The sequence below is a fragment of the Podarcis cretensis genome, assembly GCF_951804945.1.
Source record: "Podarcis cretensis genome assembly, chromosome: 16".
In the NCBI taxonomy this organism is placed as follows: Eukaryota; Metazoa; Chordata; class Lepidosauria; order Squamata; family Lacertidae; genus Podarcis; species Podarcis cretensis.
This window is the reverse complement of record NC_137186.1, coordinates 22,807,200-22,833,192: the sequence shown is the minus strand read 5'-3', so window position 1 is coordinate 22,833,192 and position 25,993 is coordinate 22,807,200. Positions and strand designations below refer to the sequence as shown.

The following is a 25,993-nucleotide window of genomic DNA, read 5'->3' as shown; positions in this document are numbered from 1 at the left end:
TAGTGGGAAGGAAGGGTCTGAAATCAGGATTCTAAACATGTTTTCCCCTTAACACGTTCCTTCTTTCAACAGGCATTAATATACTTGTGAATTCACGGGCCTTCCAGTATGCCATGTGTAAGTCTGATGCAAACTCTCTTAATTTCACCCCATTAGCTGCCCAGAAACAGGGTGTTCTCCAGGAAAATTAAATATCCTAAACCTGCAGTAGCTTGTGGAACTATGTCCTTCAGATGTCACTAAGGAGTGTGGGAATGGTAATGCAATAAAATACAATATATAAGAAATAATATGCAATTGAAAATCATATAGCGTCGAGCACAGTGCATTACCATTGCTATGACAGGGATAAAAATCACAAAGGGATCTGTCAAGGCCCTTAGAATTTTTCAAGTGGCCCATGGAGGAAAACAGTTTGGGAACTACTGCTCCAGAGCTCAGCAGGGCTGGTGAGAATCAGCTCAGCAAGTAGAAGATCAGTAGAAGATCTTTTAAGAACTGTTGCCTGACCGTGCTTGTTCGAAAAAATTTATTAACCACCTATTGTCAAATTATTTCAGGGTGGTGTTTGCTGCACCTCTTCCCTCCCCATCACTCTTTCCTTTTGTGTCATGCTGTTTCGACTGTAAGCCTTAGAGGGTAGGGACTGCCTTGTTTTGCTATACAGTGGTACCTTGGTTCTCAAACTTAATCTGTTCCAGAAGTCTGTTCCAAAACCAAAGTGTTCCAAAATCAAGGCGTGCTTTCCCATAGAAAGTAATGCAAAATGGATTAATCCATTCTAGACTTTTAAAAACCCATAAAACAGCAGTTTAACATTAATTTTCCTATCTAACGAGATCATTGATCCCTGAAATGAAAGCAATAGTCAATGTCCTGTACTATAAAATAAATAAGACAGCTTTGTAGATGATAAAAATTAAAATTATTATTATTTTTTTTACCTGCACTGATGATAGTAGTTGTTTGAATGTGGGGCTTTTATCCATTTCCGCATTCACTCATTCACTCACTTACTCACTCACTCAATCAGTAGCTGAACTGGAAGTGCTTTTATAAAGCTTAAAAGCTAGGTTAAAAGTGCTTAAAACCAGTCCAAATTTTGGTTCCTGTGTGAAGCTACCTAAAGGTGACATCTTAGCTGAATCCATGTGTTTGGATGTTCTGTTCTGTGTCTGAAAGATGGGCTGATGGGGTTTTGTTGCGTTTTGTAGATACTCTGTTGGCAGTGAACGGCCTCTGGATCCTAGTAGAAACCTTTATGTTGCGAGGTATGGAATAACACGGCTCTCTTCTGTTTGCTGACCCTCTTCCCTATCAAGGTTTCAGTGCCCCCATCTGATATGGTATTTTCCCTCCCCCTCTCTCTGCTTTTTCAGATGGGATCTTCTCGCGAGATGTCCCTTGGAGTTACATTGTCTTCCTTACAAGTAAGTCTCGGTGCTCCCTGTTATGATCTCTGAATATACTCCTTCCAAACATTTGTGCTTGTTGGGATATTTGTATTCATTTATTTAAAATATGCATATAACAGTATTCATTTAAAAAACAACAACCCCAGAGTGGTTTACAACAATTGTGCTTAAAACCGTAGAACAAAAACCCTATAAAAAAGTTAAAATCCACACAACCTTTTGCCCCACAAAGGCCCACTCTCTAAAGCGCCTTTCTTTTTGTCCCAGAGCTTTCCCCACAAAAACGAGCTCTTTAAAGCTGCACCACAACCAATGATAATTGGGGTTTTCTGCAGATAGTTGTTTGCTCTGATTCAGCTTTAAAGAGCGGGTTTTCACGGGAAAAGCTGTGGAGTAAAAACAAGGTGCTAGGACACAGAGTTTTAGACTGTGAACCGTACCTGGAAACACAGAGGGAAGGTAAGTGTGGATACTGTTATGGAAAGATATATTCTTAATTGCTCACAATAGAAAGTGTTCAGCAGACCTTTAAAAGTTTGCATGGGAGGTATCTGCTGAATCTCTATTGGCAGAGCATCACATGATACTGGGCCAGTTATGTGAAAGGCTTAGTTTCTTGTTGTTTTCAAATGAGCCTTGCCAACTCGGGGAACAACCCAGCTTCTTAAGCCTGTTGTCTCAGTGGCGGTATCTGCGTTGGTCAACAGATGCAGTTTGTTGCTTGAAACTCTCCAAGCAAAGCTCCTCTGGGGAAGGGCTGCAGCTCAGTGGTAGAGCATCTGCTTTGCATGCAGAAGGTCCCAAGTTCAATGTGCAGCATCTCCAGGAAGGACTAGGAAAAGACTTTCGCCCGAAACTCTGGAGAGCTGCTGCCAGTCAGTGTGGACAGCACCAAATTAGATGGACTCGACTCTGCATAAGGCAGTTTCTTATGGTCAATTGGAGGGGTTTTCCTGCTTATACAGTGCTTTTGTGTTTTTGTATGTGCTGGAAGCCGCCCAAAGTGGCTGGGGAAGCTGGTTAGATGGGTGTGATAAAAATAAAATAAAATAAAATTATTATGATTATTATTTATTACACTATGTTAGAAGGTCCTTGTTAGAGGCCCAATTCTTGATGCCCTCCTCTTCTGAGGGGAGGTGGGTTGAAAGGCAGGATAACTAGGTTGTAAGAAAACATTTCTAGATCAGTCTTTGGGAGAGGATGTTAAATGACAGCTCTTTGCTTTCACTGAGTCCTAGAAGAGCTTTAATAGAGGTCTCTATTAAAGGAGCTCCAGATTCTTCCATGTTGGCTGCTGGTCCACTTTCCCCTCAGACATGGGTTGCTTTCCTGAGCCAGTGAAGGTGTGTGTTGTTGAATTTAATGCCAAAGGTCACATCTGATCTTCAGCCTGCATGTGAAAGATATTATGTTCTCTTTTGTCCACAGTCTATGGGGTTGAAGTGCTACTGAAGATCACTGGATTGGGGCCTATTGAATACCTGTCGTCTGGCTGGAACCTGTAAGTGTGTATCGTCATTCTGTGTCATAAACTATTTTTTTTAAAAAACTTTATATTTTATTGAGATTATTGTAGTAATTTTTTTAAAAAAGAATAAGGTAAAGGTAAAGGTACCCCTGCCCGTACGGGCCAGTCTTGCCAGACTCTGGGGTTGGTGCGCCCATCTCACTCAAGAGGCCGGGGGCCAGCGCTGTCCGGAGACACTTCCGGGTCACGTGGCCAGCGTGACATCGCTGCTCTGGCCAGAGCCAGAGCCAGAGCCGCACACGGAAACGCCGTTTACCTTCCCGCTAGTAAGCGGTCCCTATTTATCTACTTGCACCCAGGGGTGCTTTCGAACTGCTAGGTTGGCAGGCGCTGGGACCGAACGACGGGAGCGCACCCCGCCGCAGGGATTCGAACCGCCGACCTTTCGATCGGCAAGCCCTAGGCGCTGAGGCTTTTACCCACAGCGCCACCTGCGTCCCTGAAAAAAAAGAATAGAGAAAGGGAAAAAAAGAGAATATATAAAAATACATTTTAAAAAGCAGAGGAAAACAGCAATAACAAAATAACTTACATAAAATGTAAGTTTACGAAAATATAAACTTAAGAAATGTAAGTTTACAAAACAGTTATATATGTAGATGAATAAACTAACTGTTTTGGCAAATACAATTCCAAATACCATTACATTTTTCCAGGCATAATCTTCATCTGAAAGTGATTCGTTCATGGGCTGCAAGAGCTGTTGTGTCATCTATCCATTGATTGAAGGGAGCTATATTTTTGTCCTTCCATTGTACCAGTATCAATTTTTTTGCCGATGTGAGGGGATAGAGAATCCAAATGTCAAGCCCCATATATTAGGTGCAGTCATACCTCTGAAGTCGAACAGAATACGTTCAACTTCCAAAACATTTGGAAACATAGGTGCGGCTTCTGATTGGCTGCAGGAAGCTCCTGCAGCCAATCGGAAGCCGCAGAACCCGCTTTGGATGTTCAGTTTCCAAAGAACGTTCGCAAATCGGAACACTCACTTCCGGGTTTGCGGCATTCGGGAGCCAAAACATTCGACTCGCAAGGGATTTGGGATCCAAGGTACAAACTGTATGTAGTTTATGCGTCAGAGACTAAAGCAGGGATAGGGAACCTCAGGCCTGAGGGAGGGGCTGGATGTGGCCCTTTGAGTCTCTCTATTTGGCCCTCGAGAGTCTCTCCCAAGCCCCACCCATCACACCTCCTGCTTCGCACCCTCCTTGAGCATTTTCGCCCGGCTAGAATGTTTGCAAACTCTGGTAATGCTCCTTCCTTGCCTGAATGGCGTATAGAGTCCATAAACATTAGTTGCTGCACCCATTTTTCCTTCCGGCCCCACCCACCAACTCCCTGTTGCCCCGGGGGGTGGGGGGTGTTGCCTATAGGGGAATGCAGCTCCTGGACTGAAAAAGGTTCTCCCCAGGGTCACAGGCTTACAAGTTCATCCCTGAAGATGTTTCTTCTTTTCCCCCTCTCTCTTTTCCAGCTTTGATTTTTCTGTCACCTTGTTTGCATTCTTGGGCCTCCTGGCATTGGCGTTAAACATGGAGCCATTCTACTTCATTGTAGTCCTGCGGCCTCTGCAGTTATTGAGGCGAGTAATTGGTTGAATTTGTACAGAGGGAATGGCAAACCAAAGAGCTGGAATGATTCGTTCCTAACTGAGGTTTGATGAAGGCCTTGGCTGACAGGATGCCGAGAGGCCAGTCTGGGGTCAGGAGAAAGGGGAGAGCAGTTGTATTATTGTTCATTTTAATTGCGTATGGACGCCGTTATTGCCTGCAAATGGTTTAGAAGCCATTTTGGCATGTAAGTGGTATAGAATAAAGAATGTTAATAATCATATTGCGTCCCAGTTCTGGGTACCACAATTTAAAGAGGATGTTGACATGCTGGGACGGTGTGCAGAGGAGGGCAACCACGATGATCAAGGCTCTGGAAACCAAGCCTTATGAGGAACGGTTGAAGGAGCTGGGTATGTTTTGCCTGGAAAAGAAGAGACTGAGAGGAGATAGGATAGCCATCTTCAAATATCTCAAGGGCTGTCACATAGAAGAGGGAACAAGCTTGATTTCTCCTGCTCTGGAGGGTAGGACTCGAATTGATGGCTTCAAGTTGCAAGAAAGAGGATTCCGACTAAACATCAGGAAGAACTTTCTGACAGTAAGAGCTGTTTGACAATAGAACAGCTTCCCTTGGGATTCTCCTTCATTGGAGGTTTTTAAGCAGAGGTTGGGTGGCCGTCTGTCAGGGATGCTTTAGCTGAGATTCCTGCTTTTCAGGAGAGAGGACCCTTGAGATGGATGCATTCTGACTCCACAATTCTATATTGCAACAATTGCATCCTTCTGCAACTCATGCATGCTGCTGCCCACTCCCTTTTTGTTGTTGTTGCAGGCTGTTTAAGCTGAAGAAACGCTACCGGAATGTCTTGGATACCATGTTTGAGCTGTTCCCCAGAATGGCCAGGTAACTGAGAGCGGAAGGCTCAGGAGACAGTGATGGCCACCAACTTGGATGGCTTTAAAAGAGGACTAGACAAATTCATGGAAGATAAGGCTATTGGTGGCTACTAGCCGTGATGGCTGTGCTCAAGAGGTAGTTATGGCCACAAACTTTACATTAGCTTGAAAAAAGATTTGTGGAGGATTATGCTATCATAGGCTACTAGCCATGATGGCCATCTTCTGCCTCTGAATACCAGTTGCTCGAATCAGGTGTGAACACCTCTGCTGCACTTGGGTCTTACTTTCAGGCTTCTGATTGGAGCGTCTTGTTGACCATGTGAGAACAGGAAGTCGGACTAGATAGGCCTTTGGCTCTTCCTATGTTCTTAAAGACCACAATAAACAATGTCAACATACAAAAACTCACCAGGCCCTTCTGATGGCAGGTGGCTCTAGGTCAAGAGGGCTCCGAAGCCTTTCTTGTTGGCTCCCTCTTTTTCTCCTGGGATCCCTTCCATGTCTTGCACGGTCGAGCTTTAGAGTCCTTGGGCTTCTCTGCTGAAGGCATAGGAAAGGAGCAGATTTCCTTAGTTCACCATAAACTCCCTAACAGAAAAGCCTAGCTGCCCATGATTTTAGCTTCGCTTAACCTTGGCTTTTTTCTCCTTTAGCCTAGGTTTAACATTGCTTATCTTCTATTACTGTTTCGCCATCATTGGCATGGAGTTCTTCTCAGGAAAGCTCTTCCCAAATTGCTGCAAGTGAGTGCCCAGCATTTTCCTTCCGTCTGGAAAATATTTACTGCGCCTTAAAGTTGGGAGCCTTTAAGATGTGTCTGAATGGAAGTGGGGAGAGATAGGTTCAAATTCTGCATTGTTTATCTTGAAGGATTGTTTTGAGGATTCAAGTGGGCTGGGCTGGGCAGGGCAGAGATGGGTGGGTGGAATGGGAAGAACTCTATACAGCATCCTAAGCACTTTTTGGAAAAGGGTGATAAAAATATCATTAGTTGCCCATTTGTTTCTGGGCCCAATTCAAGATACTCACATTGGTGTTTAAAGCCCTAAACTTGGGCCCCAAATATCTGGAGACCACCTCTTTCCCTGCAGAACCTATCAAGTGTTAAGATATGCAGAGGGGACCCCTCTTGGTAGTTCCACCTGCCCCTGAAGTTTGGGGAGGGCCCACAGGGGAGGGCCTGGGAGAGGGCCTTCTCTGTGGGAGCCCCTAAGCAGTAGAATTCCCTCCCCACTGAGGTGCTCCTGGCACCTTCACTAAACAGCTTCCAGCCACTGCGGAAGGCACACTGGCCCTTGACACTCACTGCAAGAAGTAATGTTACAGGGAACCAGGCAGAGGGCCTTCCCGGTCGTGGCACCCGCCCTGTGGAAGGCCCTCCCATCAGATGTCAAAGAGATAAACAACTACCTGACATTCAGAAGACACTGGAGAGGGCCTCCTGCAGGTACCGTCGTATCAGGAGGTCCATTTTGTGTGATGTCATAAACAGGGCCCTTAGTGTGGTGGCACCTATTCTTTGGAACATCCTACCTTTGCATATAAGTCTGGCCCCGTCTCTTTCTGTCTTTAGAAGGCTTTCCTCTTTCAACAAGCCTTCTAAATGGAGATTTTTAAAAAAATACCAGTGGGCATTTATATCAGATGTGAGTCGTCCCCCCATAAGTGGCACAATGTTTTTTCAATTGTGTTTATATAGGTGCTTGTTTTATATAAGTTTTTATTGTCTTGTGAAATTGCTTTGAAATGTTTCATGGAACGTGATTCATAAATAAATGGATAAGAGTATATTTTCAAGCTACTGTGAGCCATTTTGTAATATTATTTATTATTATTATTTCAAACATTTTCACAATAACCTTCATACCAAATAGTTGCATTGTTTCATCAATTCATTCCTGCCCCCATTTCCGCAGTGTTTTTACTCAGACCCTTTCTACTGCATTGTATCTTTTATCTACTACACAAAGTTTCTCTGTTACAATCATTTTATCATTTTTCTCCCCCTGCTTTTATCTCAAATCCTGCCTGTGATTTCATTTGACTATAGTATTTTTTTTAAAAAAAATAGTTCACAAAAACATTTTGTACCTGCTTCTCCGCTCAGTGCCAGCACGGTGGCAGATTCCTATCGCTGGGTCAACCACACCGTGGGAAACAGGACAGTGATGGAAGAAGGCTACTACTATCTCAACAACTTCGACAATGTTTTGAACAGTTTTGGTAAGAGCACAAATCCAAGCGCCCTCTGCTGATGTAGCCAGGAAATGCCGCTGGGGAATTTGGTAGGGACTTCTGCAAGAGACTGTTGCTGCCCGTGAGCAGCGTGAATAAAAATCAACGATTAAAAAAAAAAAATTAAAATCAGATTTTTAAAAAAATTAAATCAGATTTTTTTATTTAACTCAGGGTTTTTTTTTATTTAAATTGGATTTTTTAAATAAAATGTTTTTGGAGGAAAAATCTTTCTGAATACAGTTTTCTGTTTAAGTTACATTATAGTCCAAAGGCTATTTATCAGGAAATAAGGATTTGTTTTAAGTTTTTCATGTGTGCTAAAACTTAGTTTTTTTTAAAAAAAATATCGTTTAACCACATCAGTTAGCAAACATGGATACATATGTTATTGTTATATGTCTAATGTTATTGTTTTAGTTAAATAAATTGTTTAAATTGTTATTAAGGAAATGATTATTTTTATCCTTCCAATAAAGTAAAGTAATTTGGAAAAGTTATCCAAATATAAACAGTTAACTTATTAAACCTCACAATAATTTCATAATTATCGGTCAATGTATTTCGAATAGTATAACCAAATCAGTAATTTTTGATATAGCTGTAAAAAGTACTCTGAAAATTTATTATTCCAAAAATGAAACCTTTGTCTGGTTGTAAATATTAAGATTATACGAGCAAGAATGAGTCTTTGTCTAAAAAAAATGATTTAGATAAAGTCTTGCTGACTAGTGATTTAAATCGATTTGATTTAAATCAAATCCACCCTGCCTTTGAGGTACAGATTACCGGGTATGTTGTGCTGGCTTACGATTTTCCTTTGGCCTTTCCCACCACCAGCTTCTGGTTAAGTAGGATAAACCAATACCAGCTCAGGATGGAGGGAGAATTTGTTTAGTCTGCTTTTTGCAGTGGATCAGCCCAATCCAGCACTCCCAAGCTGAATTGCAGTTCGGAATGCAGCTCCAAGCAGGAGTGCAGATTTTATCTTCTCATAAAACAATGCAGACAAGATGCATATAATTTAAATGTAGAATTTTCATACATTCTTTAAAAAATGCACAAAGTGGGATGGAGCAGACCTATGATTGAGCTCTGCTCGGTCCACCCCTAGTCTAGACTTAGATTCCTTCTCCCATCAACTGTGCTGCCTAGGTCTGATGGGAATTGTAGTCTCAATACATCTGGGACACATCTGGTTGGAGAAGGCTAATCTACATAGATTACTTGGCAGCAGGAGTCTATACAGTCGTACCTTGGAAGTCGAACGTCTTAGTTGTTGAACAAATCGGCTCCCAAATGTCCTAAACCTGGTTTGCGAACATTTTTTGTGTTCCAGTTTGTGAACGTTTTTTGGAAGCTGAACGTCTGACGTGGCTTCCGCGGCTTCCGATTGGCTGCGCCTTGGTTTTCTAATTGTTTTGGGAGTCGAACAGACTCCCGGAATGGATTAAATTCGAGAACCAAGGGACGACTGTACATGATTCCTGCAAAACCGGCCCAGCCTGGGAGTTGTTCAGAAACATGGACCATCTCCATGATGGCTGCCCCTGTTGCTTTCCTTGATTGGCTAGTGAGCCAGCCACACATGGCCAATCAGAGATAATGGCCTAGTGCTCAGTTCTCAGCTGGGCAGTGATCCCCGATTCACCACGTGCGATTGGCTCACTTTCGCCCAAGAAGGTCCATTCGCAGGAAGTGACCCAGTGTTCCAGTTTCACATAGCCCCCAAATTCATGACTGCTGAGGGGGAACTGAGCCACAGCAGTGACCATACAAGTGTTTGTTCTTTCCGTCTTTTTTTCCTTTTTGCAGTTACCCTGTTTGAGTTGACAGTCGTCAATGACTGGTACATCATCATGGTAAGTAGCACTCTGCCGCTCCCTGCCAGGAGATTTCTTCTGTAATAATGTGGCTTGTGATTGATTCCTTGGTGTCTGCGCTACTGTGCACTGGTTCATCACTGGCCATTGGTCATTACAGGGAATATGCCAAACAAATGGGCACATGGAAGTGAAAAGTAGAGGGAGCCAGCGCAATATGATGCTGGTAGAAACGCTATACTAATGCTGGGAAGACCTGGGTTCAAACCCGTCACTCTCAAGAGAGCCTAAAGTCCACTGGGCGAACTTGAATTAGTGTCCCTCAGTTCACCCATTGAGGGGATGAAATGAGTGTGAGAAGAGATAGAAAGAGAAAGTTAAGTGAGTGAGACCCAGGCTCCTACTGGCCTGACTATTATAGTCAGTACGACCTTGACAGAAACATAACAGAACCAGTTTAAACCAGCTGTACTCAGCTTCCCAGAAGGAATAACCGAAACATCAGAAACCTCTTTCCTGTTTCTCTCACATAGAAATAAACCTTCTAGAATCCTCCTGAACCAATCAGAATAGGAAAGCTCTCTGCACATCGGAACAATGCTTTCTGCGCTAAGAAATTAAAACTGGCAATATTTTCCTTTTCAGGAAGGGGTGACATCAGAGACTTCGCACTGGAGCCGCCTCTATTTCATGATTTTCTATATTGTGACCATGGTAAGTGGAGTTGCCAACTGCGCTATTTTGTGAAGCAGTCCTGTGGCTACAGTCTGTATGTTGTGGTGCAGGGGTTGGGGCCTCCAGGCGTTGTTGGACTCCACACAATGGTCAGGGTTGATGGGAGCTGTAATCCCGCAAATTCAGCAGGGCCACATGCTCCCTGCCCTGTTCTGTAGCCTTCACAGTCACTCCCAAGGACCAGAAATATAGTTTGCCAGCAAAGCAGTCAAACTTTCCTTTTTGATTCATGGTCATCTGATGAAGGGTTGTAGCATCATTTATGGTTGATCCTAGAGCAAACTTGGGTCTCCAGCTGTTTTTGGACTACAACTCCCATTCTTATTATTTAGAAGACATCTGAAGGGAAGTTTTTAATGTTTGAAGTTTCATTCTGTTTTTAGTCCTCTGTTGGGAACCACCCAGAGTGGCTGGGGAAACCCAGCCAGATGGGCAGGGTATTTATTATTATTATTATTATTATTATTATTATTATTATTATCCTTGACTAGTAGGACCATTGGCCCAGGGATGATGGGAATTGTAGTCCAAAAACAGCTGGAGACCCAAGTTTGGGAAACCATGATCTATAGCCTGGTTTGTTCCCAAAGCTCAGAGTGCGCTACATTGTGCTAACCTCCAGTGACTGAACTGTCACCTTACCCTACTCCATAAGCCAGCTGGAGTAGAGCAGCGAAATAAATAATTTGGGTGAGCTGTTTTTGCATTGCACCGACCTTTTCCTTCCCCCACAGGTGGTGATGACAATAATTGTAGCCTTTATATTGGAGGCGTTCGTGTTCCGTATGAACTATAGCCGGAAGAACCAAGATTCAGGAGGTCAGTGGGGTCACCCTTGCAACCTGTTTGTTTCCTTCCTTATTTATAATAATGTTTTCAGACCACCTCCCAGGCACCATATCAAAATGATGCACAAAACATAAATAAACGTGTGAGTGCAAAAAGCATAAAAAACTGTAAAAACAATGCAGAATAATCGTTAAAGGGGCTGGCTCATCCTAAGAGAGTGGAAACAAATGAACAGGCCTGTCATACAATCATAGACCTGTAGAGCTGAAAGGGACTCCCAAGTTTTATCAAGTCCAACCTCCTGTGTTTTAGGAGTCACAGCAGGAATCAACTTTTTAAAAGTGCCTTCAAAAGATTCTGTACATTAAAAGCAACAGTGCCTGCTGAAAGATTGGGACTACAGTGGTACCTCGGGTTACATACACTTCAGGTTACATATGCTTCAGGTTACAGACTCTGCTAACCCAGAAATAGTAAGAACTTTGCTTCAGGATGAGAACAGAAATCGTGCTCTGGCAGCGCAGTGGCAGCAGGAGGTCCCATTAGCTAAGGTGGTGCTTCAGGTTAAGAACAGTTTCAGGTTAAGAACAGACCTCCGGAATGAATTAAATACTTAACCCGAGGTACCACTCTAGGGGCATTGAATGGGTGTGGAAGCACTTTTGAGCCTTTTTTTTTTTATCCAACAGCCATTGGCCTTCTATGGGCCACACGGGACAGGCAGGCAGGACTAGCAGTCGCCTGATGTCATCATATATCAGGTCCCCCAAATGTCAAGCCAAAATTCTTCAGCAATGAAGCATCACATTATGGATGCCTTGTGAGCGAGCTCCCCCATTCTTCCTCTGCAGCCACGTTTTGAACTCCGCCTCCCCCCGCTGGGCGCTGTGTGATGACGTCATGTGTATGGCCCGGTGGGCGTGCGTGGCTTGCCCAAAATGGCCCTGTGGGCCAAGTCAAAGAGGCTTGGGCAGGCCTGATTTTGCCTGAAGTTTCCTTGCCACTTTCCCCTTCCGTTACCCAGACAAGCCTTGTCCTTGCCTTTCTCCTCTGCAGAAGACATGGGCATTGTTTTCGAGAGAGAAGTCTCCAAGGAAGAACTGACAGCTGTCGCAGAGCTATATGGAAGGAACTGCATTGCCTCGGCTGCCAGCCAGCTGCTCAAGGTCATTTCCCAGATGGACAGGCACAGGGTGAGTAATGGGGACTGGAATTCCAGCATCTTCTGTTTGCTACTTTCCAGGTCTCCTCTCTCACCTCGCCGCCACTTGGCTGGTCTTGTTCAGAATGATAAGACTGAAGTTACTTCTGATTTAGAATGCTAGAGGGTATCCCTCTGTGGCCACTGGTCCTTGAAGAGGAAGGTAACAGAGCAATTCAGATTCCCCCACGCTTCACATCTTGCATATTTTTCCAGCACAGATTATTGGGGGGTGGGGGGGGGGTGGAGATGCACACACTGGAATGCCACAATAAGCATGTACAATGGTACCTCAGGTTACATACGCTTCAGGTTACATACACTTCAGGTTACAGACTCCGCTAACCCGGAAATAGTACCTCGGGTTCAGAACTTTGCTTCGGGATGAGAACAGAAATCGTGCTCCGACGGTGCGGCAGCAGCAGGAGGCCCCATTAGCTAAAGTGGTGCTTCAGGTTAAGAACAGTTTCAGGTTAAGAACGGACCTCCGGAATGAATTAAGTACTTAACCTGAAGTACCACTGTAGTAGATTTCTTCAAATAACCACACCATTGTGATGTTTATGGCAACTTCGTTTGCCCTTAGTCATAGCAGTGGCTGCTTGGGGACTCACAAAAGTGGAGTCCCCAAACCTTTATTTTACACAGGATTATATAGAGAGGCATTCCCTCACCTTAGCTTTACACAGGTGTAGAAATTAAGTCCCATTATCAGAGGACAATCATGCCTGCATTATACAGGCTAGATGCCTAGTTCAGAAGAACAGGATGCATCCTCTATTAAACTAGCCCGAGGCTGAGTTTTTCTTCCACAAATGTTCTCAACACCATTTTACAGTTGGAGTAAGCAGATTCTCCTAACAATATAATTTCACGTACTTGTTTTTACATCCCTTCCAGCATTCGAAACCTCCATTGTTCTAGGCAAATTTAGAGACGGAATTTCATTACCACAAGCAGTTTCTGAGCTCTGAGCACAGTACTGTGCCTCAGATTTCTGGTTAAAACTGCAGAGTGGAAGGAAAGGAGGACCTTTTTTGCCTCCCCACTTCCAGCTACTCTCTGAAGACTGGAGAAGAGACCCTCTTAAGAATAATAGGGGGGGTAGGCAGGGGAAAGACTAGACCATGTGAAGAATGAACATAATATTTTATATAAAAGTGCACCTAGACATTTCATTGTTGCGCCCATAACCTAGGTTTCAGGTGCCATTTAGCTCCTAGCTTTCATATCTCAGTTTTGAACACTGATCGCTTCACATGTAGGCTATCTATCAAGCATATACTATAATTCCCACTACAGGCACCAGGTTCCCATAACTTCAGCTTCCTGACAAACTCATGTAGGTGTGTAATATTCACATCTTAACAGTGTGTACATGCCCCGCCCCCAAATGCACACAGAGCTGCATAGGAAAAAACCAAAACCTGTCCCCCTGTTTGGCCTGCGGATTCCAACCATCAGTTTCATTTATTTGTATCTAGTCATCAGAAAATTCCAAAACTAACATTTAACAGAAGGGAAATAGCACAAGGTAACATCATTGGGAGTTAACTCTGATCTTAATAAGGTTCAACATGAACAAGTTTAAATGCTGAATTTTAAGCAAATCACAGCAATGTTTCCATTTAATTAAAAGGATTGTTCTTGCTTTAACTAATATTAAAATTAAATGAATTTATGCAAATCCGAATAAAATCGTGTAAGACGTAAATGCCCCCCATTTTCAAGAATTTATCTCCTCTTATCTGATAGAAAGCCTGCAGCGGTCACAGTTGCGCATTTGTCTTGAGTTCCCTGTAGATAAAGTTAGATATGTGCTCAGGTCTCTCTTGGTGGCGAGATCCCTGTGTGCTCCTAGCAGCACCTGTATTAACTATGATCCAACTCTGGCACCCTTCAGAGGCAGTTGCCTTCTTCCTTCCTCTTACTGCTTCTCTTCCATCATTTTAGCAAACGTCCATGCTGTTCCTGGGGCGGCGATCGAGGACCAAAAGCGATTTAAGCATGAGAATGTATGAGGAAGAGATACAGGTAACATGTGTGAAACTGCTCGCATCCTAGTTATGGTTATGCAATGGTCCCTGTAGCTTGATGGACCCAGGGATCTTCTCGGAGGTGCTGCCAGCCCCATAAAAAAGGTAAAGGTAAAAGACCCCTGACAGTTAAGTCCAGTTGCAGACAACTCTGGGGTTGCGACGCTCATCTCACTTTACAGGCCGAGGGAGCAGACATTTGTCCACAGACAGTTATTCCGGGTCATGTGGCCAACATAACTAAGCCGCTGCTGTCACAACGGAACAGCGAAACCAAAGCAGCACACAGAAACGCCGTTTACCTTCCCGCTGGAGCAGTACCTATTTATCTACTTGCACTTTTTGGCGTGCTTTGGAACTGCTATGTTGGCAGGAGCTGGGACCGAGCAACGGGAGCTCACCCCATCGCAGAGATTCAAACTGCTGACTTTCTGACCGGCAAGCCCAAGAGGCTCAGTGGTTTAGACCACAGCTCCAAATAAATACTGTCTAGGAGAGTGGGCAACTTTCCCTAGCTGCACACCTTTAAAGCAGAGGTGGGGACTCTGTCTTCGCCTCATGCTGTTGGGGCTACACTGCCTTTCTATCTTCCCAGACCATTGGCTATGCTCACTGGGGCGGATGGGAGTTGGAGTCTAGCCAGCTGTTCTTAATGTTGTAATGCGCCCTAGGACCTTCAGGTAAAGGATGGGCAATAAATGGCTCAGAACCACAATAACAGTGGTACCTCGCAAGACGAATGCCTCGTAAGACGAAAAACTTGCAAGACGAAAGAGTTTTTCGTTTTTTGAGTTGCTTCGCAAGACGAATTTCCCTATGGGCTTGCTTCGCAAGACGAAAACGTCTTGCAAGTTTGTTTCCTTTTTCTTAAAACCGTTAAGAAAAAGGTGCATTCAGGGGGTGCAGTTGCGACTTGACTTCGAGGAGCAACTCATAGCACGCGGTGTGGTAGCCTTTTTTGAGGTTTTTGAAGACTTTGGTGATTTTTGAAGCTTTTCCAAAATCCGTGCTTCGCAAGACGAAAAAAACTTGCAGAACGAATTAATTTCGTCTTGCGAGGCACCACTGTACCTCAAGGACTGCCTCTCTCCATATGAACCTACCTGGACCCTCAGGTCATATTCTGAGACCCTCCTTCGTGTGCCCTCCTTCATGAAATGTCTAGAAGGTGGTAACACAAGAAAAGGCCTTTTCTGCAGTGGCTCCACACTTGTTGTATGCTCTTCCTAGGGAAGTTCAACTGGTGCCTTCATTATACACTTTTAGGCACCAGGAGAAGACATTCCTCTTTAACCAGGCCTTTGGCTGATTGACATACCGTGTATAAGAGGCCACCTATTTTGGGGGATTCAAAATTAAGAAAATTGGGGGAGATTGCCCCCGTGTATAAGACTACCCCCCTTTTTACCATTATTTTTTAGTAAAAAAAACCCTGTCTTATACAGTAGCACCTTAGCTTACGTTACCCTTGGGTAATGTAAACGTCGGGTTGTGAAAGTGGCAAACCCGGAAGGGTTTCGCCACGTGCGCATGCGCAGAAGCGCTCTACCGTGCCATGCTCAGAAGCAGTCCCTCTGGTTGTGGAAACCTCGGGATCTGACTGGAGCTCTGGAACGGATCCCGTCCGCAACCGGAGGTACCATTCTACATGGAAAAGTACGGTACCTTTTAAATGTGTTGTGGAGGGAAATTATTGGTTTGTTTTTGTTCTTATTTTTATTATGTGTTTTGTGTTTTTTTATAATGTTTTTTGTTGTGATGTGCCTTGAGATGATGGAGCTTAAGAATAACAACAACAACAACAATAATGCTATTATTATTACAAGCAGAATATTGGGTTCGTGCACAATTCATTGTAGACCTTCACGATTTGAGGGCAGGTTGTGGGTGTGGGAAATGAAATGATCCCAGTATTGTTCCCCCCACAGGAGTGGTATGAAGAGCACTCCAGGAAAGAAGAAAGGCAGTTTCCCTGGCAGGATGACCAGTCGCTCCCTCAGCCCTCGCCGTTTCCAGGCCTCCGCCAGCGCTCTCAGACCATTATCTAAGCCCAGCTAACCTAAGCTGCTTTGTCTGCTATGCATTAACCACCCCGTTTACTTACTTTGCAAAGTACGTCTCAAATTAATGCATAGCGTAGCCTGGCAGAAGAAGGTCTCCTAGCGCTCTTGTGTAAGAGAGTTTCGGCTCTCCCTTTTGCAAAAGCTCATCCCTGTATTAGGGCCTTCAAGGCATAACCAGAGTACTGCAAGATGGCTGGGCATTATGCAAGGGACTGGGGCTGGTTAACAGGGTAGTCACAGTGAATGCTTCTGGGATTTGTCTAGAGTAAAGCAGCCTGGGGTTAATTTGGCTATCTTTCCCCAGTACAGCTGGATAAAATAGTCAGCGGAAGTTATACAATCAGGCTGCTTTCCCCCGGGCATTCCAGCCTCCCAGAAGTGGGTGGCTGGCATCAGCAGAAAAAACAAAACACCACCATTTACTGCCACAATTTGCCTGTCTGTAACTGTTACTAGGCTGCCCAGTTTTCAGCAGGACTGCCCTTTTGAGGTTCAGTTCTGTCCTCATCATCTCCATAATGGTTCAATAAGCTGCTGTGGCTCTACAGCATTTTCCCTTCTCCAACAAGGTTTGTTCCCTGTTGGGCAGAAGTCCTCTACTCATAATCTGGCTGAAACCTGGAAACTGGTGAATGAAGGAATCCTACCACTGCAACTAGCAGAGGGCTGCTCGTCGTGGTGGAAGCAGCTCAGCCTGTGGGCATGTGTTAAAAGCAATAACTTTGAAAGAAGGAAAACTGACCCAAGGTGTAATCCTGAAGTCACTGCACAACAGGGTCCAGGTTGATCATCATCACTTGCTGCAATTTAATTTTTTTTAAAAAATTACCAGCTCCTTATTAGCCGTTGGCTCTGTCTGACAGCCCTCCACCACACACGCTAGAGGTAAACAGAGATGCAGCAGAGTTCTCCTTTGGTTTGCAATACTAACATTTGACAACATGTAATGCTTGCCGCAAATGTGACGGTACTGCAGCCTTCCCAAATTCTTCCCCGGCTTAGGATGTTACTCTGAGCTGGAGAAGAATTCCATGCCTCCCACCTACCTACCTAAACTCTGTTGCTTATAAGCAGGGGGGACAGGTCTTTCTCCCCGTGAACTGTTAATATTCCCAGGAGCACTGGGAAATGGAGCTTTCCTTCTCCTCTTGACTGTATGCCATAGCAGCACAAAGTGAAGGCAAAGGGGAAGAGACAGAATTTCCTGCTGCAAGATAAACAAGTGTGAAGGTGCTTTTATTTGTCCAATTTTAACTTTAGTAGGCTCATAATAAGCCAAGCTATTTCCCAGGTGGGTTTTTTTGGTTGTTTTTTTAAAAAGAATAAGGGCTTATTCTGAGCAAATCTGTGTTACCACAAGTAAGACAGCGTAGCGTGTGTTTGCAGAATCCCAGCTGACCTGATCTGTCCTGAAGACAGATGAGGCGCTTTCCCTATGGTGGTCAGGGAAGATGTTCCCTTGAGACAGAAGCAACCATTGGTCTTGCAGCACCTGCCTCTAGGCAGATTCTAAAACCCCAGATAGTGGCCTGCTCAGGGAAGCCATGCCTGTTTAACTCAGTTCCAGCCTTCCTTAAGGAGAGATCGGATATGTACAGCAGTACCAAGTGCTGCCTAAGATGAGGATGAGAGTTCTGTGGAAGTTTGGGGTTCACGCACTGCAGAAAACATCAACCAGCAGTGATTGCTGCTCTTGCCTTTGGGGGGGGCGCATATAACTTATTTGCTGATGGAAGGCAAATTCCGACCTCGTAATGGTGAAATGGAAGTTTTGTGCCCCTTCGTGTACTAGACCACTAACTAGCCCAAGGCTAGCCATTGTGTCAGCCTCTAGATGTGGGTGAGCTCCATCAGCCCTGCATGGCCAGAGATGATGGGAAATGGAGCCCATCCACAGATGGAGGGCGCCGTGTTGGCTACCCCTTGAACTAGACTAAGGATCAAACCTGTGTGCAGCATATATCTGGGCCAACAGCCGCCTCCACTGATTATAGACACTTGGGGCCACTATTCTTAAAAAGTGTTTTTCTTCTAATAGCTGAGTACAGTTTCTGCTGCTCTACAAAGCTGGAGTCTGAGGCTTTGAGGGAACACAATTGCTCTCTGTAGAATATTGCTGTTGTGGTTTCAGAACCGAGACATGCTTGTACTGCTAACTAACTGACCTGTCACTCAACTTGCACTGTATATGCCCCCCTCCCCAACTCCTTACCAGAATAAGCTAGTGATAATTCCAGAAACTGCTTCTTGCAGGATGGAAGGGAAAACAAACCTCAGCGAGTCTACCTTCTAACTTGTCTTTTCTCCTTGGCTTCCTCCAACACTTAACTCCAAAGACAATCACTTGCAGGAACATAACACGATGGGAGGTTTTGTTCGCTGCGAGTTTGTATGGCAACTGTAATGATGACGTCTGAAACAGTGTTATAGAGATATTTACAGGAACATTTAATAAAACTTTTAAAGCGTTCCTTTCTTCTTTGTTTTCTGCATTTATTTGCAAAGGGCGTTGGGGTAGGTGAAACAGCTACTGAACTGCACAGACCACTTCCTGTGGCAAGAGTGCTTCTTTTCAAAGAAGTATGCAAGCCAAATGTAGAGCTTTCATGTTTTCACAACTGCACATGCCATCTACTCACAGAAAAAATAAAATAGAGACCTAAGTGTTAAGAAGCCTTTGTCTCCCTTCACCTTCCATCTGCTTACATGTCTGCTTACATTTAAAGCTCCTCCTTACGGAACCTGTTCACCCCACCCTTCCCCCTTTTCCTAAATTGGAGGTGGTTTTTGGTCACTGCCTCTATTTAGTTTGTAAGCCAAAAGCAAGGGCTGTTCAATTCTTCTTTTGTACAGTAGCACTACTAAGCAAGCTTAGGCATTTTATGGAGAGTAACTCTTCCTCTACAGTGCTCATGCAGACCCTCCAAGTGTCCCTATTTTCCAGGGACAGCCCCGGATTTACAGAAGCCATCCTGGTTTCTGATTCGATTCCAGAATGTCCCATATCCCCCTTAGGAAGTTCCTATTTGCATCAGAGAAATGTTGGAGGGTATGGAGTTATGCTACCCCCGAGCCAAGGAGATAAGTCATCTGAAGGCAGCCCTGTATAGTTTTATTATGGTTTTTATATATGTTGGAAGCCACCCTGAGTGTCTGGAACAACCCAGATGGACAGGGTTTAAATAAAAAATATATGGAATAGGACATCCTTATGTTCATCAGAGAAATTCTGGATGGTATGCTGATGCACAACACACTATTGATGGTTTGCATACTCCTTGCACATAAATCCTCTTTCAGCGTCGGAACTGTGGTAAAAGTGAGGTGCGTGGCCTGGACAAACTCCTGTGGACCGGAGACAGGTTTGATTTGGCCTCTAGCATTGAAGTTCCCCAGCCCCAGTACAGCACTGAAGACAAGAAGTAGTAATTGTGTTTTGCCTTTATTAACATACCAGATGTTATGCTGTGCTGAGCAGAGAAAAGGGTTTAACAGGAAGGGAGAGTACTGCACGTATTGGCACCTGATAAATGCCTGATATGCAGTTAAGTCTTAAGGTTGAAGGAGATTCCTTAGAATAGCAAGCAACATTCAAGAAAGCACTGGCTACTTTCCTTCAAAAAACCTGGCTGTGTATACTTTTAATGATGCACACAACTCATATCCATTTGGGTTCATGGTCCAGAAATTGATTGCAGCAACTCTTGGCTTCATATAACAACCCTAATCTCTAGCTCCCAGGACCAACAATTCATATAACAAAGCAATTTTTACAACCCACTCCCCAAGGAGATTCCTCAAGCACAGCTTTCTCGCAGCTGTAAGGGAAACAACAAAAAGAGCTGGCCAAAATCTGCTTAGTTGCCTCCAGTAGGTTTTTAATAACAAACAAATAGAATTGGCCACTCAAACTAGACCTGTAACAGCTTATACCCATTATTATTCATAGCGATGGCTCAGGGCGAGTTCTCTCTTCAGTGTTATCGTTCTGAGGTAGATTTGTTAAATAGAGACAACACTTGTCCGAAGCTACACTTTGCTACATAAAACGAGAGGGGTTTTAAAAGTATAATCTCCTAAGCATAAAAGAAGTCTACCTTGCTCTGTTGTTTGGGATCCATTACAATTAGTGGTGAGGACATGTGACCTGAAACAGAAGTTTGCTGTCGCTTAGCTTCCAACTTAGAAATGTGTCCTCTCTCTATTTGCAATTTTGGGATACAGCAGAATGCAGTGGGGATGAAACATTGGGTGGCAGAAAGCAGAACCACTGAAGTTAATGAACATACCTAACTTAGGTTAATTTCATTGGGCCTACTCTGAGCAGGAACTTCATTGAATACAAACCTCCCACCAAAAACAATAAATTGCATGGAGAGCAGCAATCGGGATTCCTTCAGGATTTCTACTACCATTATTTCAGGATTCTCCCAGCTGACAGATTTAAGAGCCTTTGTATACACTGACATAAAAGCAGCAAACCCTTCCAGCTTTCTGTCCTTCAAGTACAGGCTGCCATTTGCACCAGCTGGTACCCTGGAGCAGCTATCAGGGCTCCATCAGCATCTGTCAGCACTAATGTCTGCCCTGAGAAACCAGATGGGTAGGCAGCCATTTTAATTTCCCATGGTGCTACAGTGTGGGCATAGTAGGGACCCTATCGTAGAGCACTTTGCCAACCCTGTAGTGACTTTGTTTCTGGGTAATGGTTATATGTGATAATTTCTGCATAGGGTTTGCACAGACACAGAAGGATTCCTTGGCAAAACTCCTCAGAACGGAGAATGGTTCTACTTGAAGGTGCACAGAGCTTAAGAGCACAGAACAACTGAGGTACAAAATGGTTGCTATAAAACAAATTGGCAATGAAAATCACAGGGGGAGGAAATATTATAAAAATACAGATGTCTTTGTTACAATAAAATCATCACCATGCAGATAAACACTCCAGTAATAAATCCTGTATGGTATACGTTTTGAATATGCCAAATACTTTCCACCACAAATGTCTTCCATCAATGGTGTCATGTAAAACAAAGAAAATGATAAATAGCTAAAAACATTTTAAAAACAAACAAAAAAACACCTACCAATCCAGGATAAACAAACAAGCAAACAAAACCCAACCTTGGTTTTGGCTCTTGCATACAAAACTTTAGAGAACAAAACACTTCAAAACTTCCATTGAAAACATCAATCTTGAAGAAAACTGTCAATTTCAATAAGTCCTAATTAAGGTAAAGGTAAAGGTACCCCTGCCCGTACGGGCCAGTCTTGACAGACTCTGGGGTTGTGCGCCCATCTCACTTAAGAGGCCAGGGGCCAGCGCTGTCCGGAGACACTTCCGGGTCACGTGGCCAGCGTGACATCGCTGCTCTGGCGAGCCAGAGCCGCACACGGAAACGCCGTTTACCTTCCCGCTGGTAAGCGGTCCCTATTTATCTACTTGCACCCGGAGGTGCTTTCGAACTGCTAAGTTGGCAGGCGCTGGGACCGAGCAGCGGGAGCGCACCCCGCCGCAGGGATTCGAACCGCCGACCTTTCGATCGGCAAGTCCTAGGCGCTGAGGCTTTAACCCCCAGCACCACCTGCGTCCCTACAAGTCCTAATTATGCTAATGCAAACTCCAGCCTTACCAAATGTCTGCATTAACTTGCAAAGTCTTGAGAAGGTTAAATCTGAATCAAAGCCTACTGGTATCAGCTAGTCATTATTTATCCAAGACGCGCTGACATTTTTAAAGAGAGCTAAATCACATTTATTTATTCATTTCCTTCCCAACCTTCACCCTAAGGTCCCTGGGAGGGTTACAATATTAAAACACAATTAAAAACATATTTAAACAACTTGCAATCATAAAAATAAGGTGGACCCTAAAAGTAATTTAGTTTCCCTGATGCTATCTTAGGCCTTTGCAGACCTTTTGTTCTGAAATGTATTTGGCACATGTTGAAGAAGACTTTATAAGATTTGCCCTACTAAGTTCATTATTGGATGTTTCCTAAATATGATTACTGTAATAAAGATTTATGTATTTAATCTATTCTCCCCCTTAACTCTCAGAATCGATTTTTTAAAACATCTTTAAAATTGCTGATGTTTCATCAAGTGATAAAATTTGTAGTTTGCAGGTACACCAATGTAAGGAATAAATGGAGTGTGATACCACTAAGAGCTTCTTCCCAATATATGAGTTTGTCTACTGTAGATGTGAGGAACCTTTAGCTCTTCAGACATACCTGAACTATAGCTCCCATCAGCCCTGGCAAGCATGGTCAATGGGCTAGGGGCTGATGGGAGTTGTAGTTCAGCAAATAGCTAGAGGACCAGAGGTCATCCACCACCCCACCACCTGGGTCTATTGCTTCTGGTTAGTAACATTTAAACCTAATAGCGATACTAGTGAGATGACTTCCTAGAGCAGGGATGGAGGAAACCAGTGGCCTTCCAGAGGCTGTTGGGACTTCAACTCCCATCAGGCCCTCACAGCACGGCCAGCAGAGAAGAATGATGGGAGTTGAGGTCCAGAAACACCTGGAGGGCCCGCAGGTTCCTTCATCCCCATCATAGAGAAACACTTGGAAATGGATACAGTCATACCTTAGTTCTCGAATGGCTTTTTTGTCGAACAAATTGGCTCCGGAGTGCTGAAAACCTGGAAGTAAGTGGTCCAGTTTTCGAACGTTTTTTGGAAGCTGAACATCTGATGTGGCTTCAACTTCAGTGCCGGAAGCTCCTGCAGCCAATCGGAAGCTGCACCTTAGTTTTTGAACAGTTTCGGGAGTCAAACAGACTTCCGGAATGGATTAAGTTCAAGAACCAAGGTATGACTGTATTCCCAAACCACAGGCCATAAATAATAATTGAATGCCAAGGAAGATACTTATGAGTAAAATAGCATAAGAGAAGCCTGCTGGATGAGACCAGTGGCATATCTAGTATAGCATCAAGGGCCGCCCAGATGTCCCAGTGCGACACTGGCAGCCAGGACCTGAGCATGAAAGCACTTTCTGTCCTGTGGTTTCCTAGCAACTGGTATTCAGAAGCACCCTAAGTTAGCTGGATGGAGTTTGCTATCCAGTTTTCCTTTTGCCTTTGAGTTCTTGTGTTGCACAGCAGGACTTAAAGCGCTGCCCATGTCCAGTTCTCCACCTCCAAAGAACCTACTAGCTGTAACCATTGAGACATTCTCTGTGGTTTTCCCATTGTGTCACTCTGAATGAGGCAAGTTAAAACAAGGTAGTGGGAAAAGTTCTAGGTTTCCAAACACTGATGAATGAAACATTCTGAGATCGGATACCAGCAGACAGAATTGCCCAACGGAGAGAAACCGGCAGGGCCCTTTTTTTGAGGAACAACGGGACAGGGGAAAGCTTTTTGGGACGTCTTTGTCCAGTCCCACCGTCTGGGTGGATTAACCAAGCTGGCCAACTGTGCAAGGCTCCCAGACTTCCTGTTGCTCAACACGGGTGCTGAAAAGCTTGTGTGATCCTGCGGCACATTGGTCAAGAGCTGATCCCAGGAATAAAACTGCCTCGTCATGCCTCTGGCTCCCAGGATGGAAGTGACTGGAAATCAGCAGCGAGTCATCAAATCACATGCAGCAAGATGCACTTGTGCAAACTCAGCTTACAATTTTGCCGGCCCGGAATGAAACAAAATAAATGGGTTTGCTGCAAAAAAAGTGTGTGTGTGGGGGGGGAAGTGACAATAACACAGCAGGCCACAACACACACAAGTGCCTCAGGTTGTGCAAACATGCTCATGATGCCACAACTTTTGCAGTCTGTAGTTGTACCCTGGGCTATAATCTGAGTTCTCAAAGGGCATCATTTCCACCTCCCAAAAAACCCTCCAGAGAGCAAAGCAGCTAATCCGATCCACGTCTACGTAGAAGTAAGTCTTAATTCAATGGGGCTTGCTCCTAGGTAAAATGAGGTTAGGATTGCAGCCTTAATGATTCAGCCAGCATTCCTCCCCGCTTTTTGAATGGAAATGATCAAAGGCTGGGATGATGCAGACGCCCCACTCAGCCCAGATATTCTTAAAGGAATGCCTCTGAGCACGTTAAAAGATATAAGCAGCTACATCCAACACAAGCTCTACTGAAAGCAGCCCCATTGAAATGAATGGAGCTAAGTGAGTTCTGTTTGATGACTTCAATGGGTCTACTTCTGTGCAGAAGCAGCCTTGGATATGAAAGCCAAGAAGTTTCCTGGCACAATGGTGAAGGGGGTGGGGGGGGAGAGGCCAAGAATAAATACATTTCTGAAAGGCAGAAAAAGGCATCCAATGTTCCTAGTGAGAGTTTTGACAGAAACCAGAAACGACACACAAGGTTGGAGGCCAGTAACTTATGAGCATGGAAAGTGGAATAGCTATGGCGCCCTTGCATTTAGACCACATCTGGCAAAAGAGGAGGGTTGGGGGGGGGCATGAAATACTGACCAAACCCATTTGCCAGACGACGACCACATTGGCACCATTCATTTAAAGCACTATGATACCACTTTAAACAGTTATGGAGCTCCCCCCTCCAAAAAAAGAATTTTATTAAGGGTACTGAAAGTTGTGAGGAGGCCCTTATTCCACTCCCAGAGCTACAATTCCCAAGCTTCCCTGTGAAGAGGAATTGACTGTTAAACCGCTCTCAGAATTGTTGCTCTCGGAAAGGAATAAGGGGTTCTCCTAAGAACTTTCGGCACTATTAAGAAACTACAGCTCCCAGAATTCTTGGGGAAGACATGACTGCTTAGAAGTGCCACCATAGTGCTTTTAAATGTGTGGTGTGTGAATTTGGGTAACAAATGGGAGCATTTCTGCTGAATCCACTACAACGTTGCAGCCTGGAATTGTTCCTGTCCCAGCCTCTAGTCCATTCCCATGTTTTCCATCCCACTTCCAAAAAACTCACAGCACTCAGTGACCACCAATGACATTCAGCTGGGCTGCCTGCAGTCAGGGGGACTCCTTCGTAACCAGCAAGGAGGTCTGGGTAACCACTGTTATCTCTTCAATGAGGTTGGTCCATGACAGATCACCACATTAAAGGGGGAAAAATACATTAATGGCTAAATCTCTGTTTTGCTTAAAATTGCTGTACCCTTTCACTCCAACTGTACAACATCTGTGCTACCGACTCTCAAACTTTGGAACTGTTGAAATATATACAACAAAAAATTAATCCATTTGAGTTGGGCGACTCAAATTGGGTCTTTAAACCCGAAAATGTTAAGCAATGTGGATTAAAGTCATTTCAGGGGCCCCTCAGGGATTAGGGGCCCTGGAGCTTAAGCTTCACTCATTTCATAGTACAGTCATACCTTGGAAGGCGAACGGAATCTGTTCTGGAACTCCGTTCAACTTCCAAAACGTTTGAAAACCAATGTGTGGCTTCTGATTGGCTGCAGGAAGCTCCTGCAGCCAATTAGAAGCTGCAGAAGGCCCGTCGGACGTTCGGCTTCCAAACATACTTCGCAAACTGGAACACTCACTTCCGGGTTTGCAGTGTTGAAGATCCAAAATGTTCAAGAACTAAGCTGTTCGAAAACCAAGGTACGACTGTAGATCCGCCCCTGGCACTCACTGCTGAATACTGGAAATAAAAGGGTGTTGTGTGAATGGTTTTTTTTTTTTTAATGCAATACCTCTTAGTTGTAAATTTGCAGTTTCCAACCGAAACTTGAGAAAACTAAGAGCCACGAGAAGT

The 25,993-nt window shown here is 44.3% G+C and overlaps 1 protein-coding gene across 1 annotated transcript in view; it reads left to right on the top strand.

Annotated features, from left to right (window-relative positions):
* The window catches only part of TPCN1 (two pore segment channel 1), a 44,539-nt gene extending 25,785 nt beyond the window's left edge, over window positions 1–18,754 (top strand). The window contains exons 14-27 of the mRNA XM_079957340.1: window positions 73–117; window positions 1,215–1,271; window positions 1,380–1,430; window positions 2,847–2,919; window positions 4,424–4,531; window positions 5,335–5,406; window positions 6,056–6,145; window positions 7,510–7,625; window positions 9,453–9,499; window positions 10,106–10,174; window positions 10,930–11,014; window positions 12,041–12,177; window positions 14,139–14,219; window positions 16,150–18,754. Coding sequence (XP_079813466.1) covers window positions 73–117; window positions 1,215–1,271; window positions 1,380–1,430; window positions 2,847–2,919; window positions 4,424–4,531; window positions 5,335–5,406; window positions 6,056–6,145; window positions 7,510–7,625; window positions 9,453–9,499; window positions 10,106–10,174; window positions 10,930–11,014; window positions 12,041–12,177; window positions 14,139–14,219; window positions 16,150–16,269 — 1,151 coding nt within the window. The 3' untranslated portion in view covers window positions 16,270–18,754. The remainder of the gene's footprint in view (window positions 1–72; window positions 118–1,214; window positions 1,272–1,379; window positions 1,431–2,846; window positions 2,920–4,423; window positions 4,532–5,334; window positions 5,407–6,055; window positions 6,146–7,509; window positions 7,626–9,452; window positions 9,500–10,105; window positions 10,175–10,929; window positions 11,015–12,040; window positions 12,178–14,138; window positions 14,220–16,149) is intronic.
* The last annotated feature ends 7,239 nt before the right edge of the window (window positions 18,755–25,993 follow it).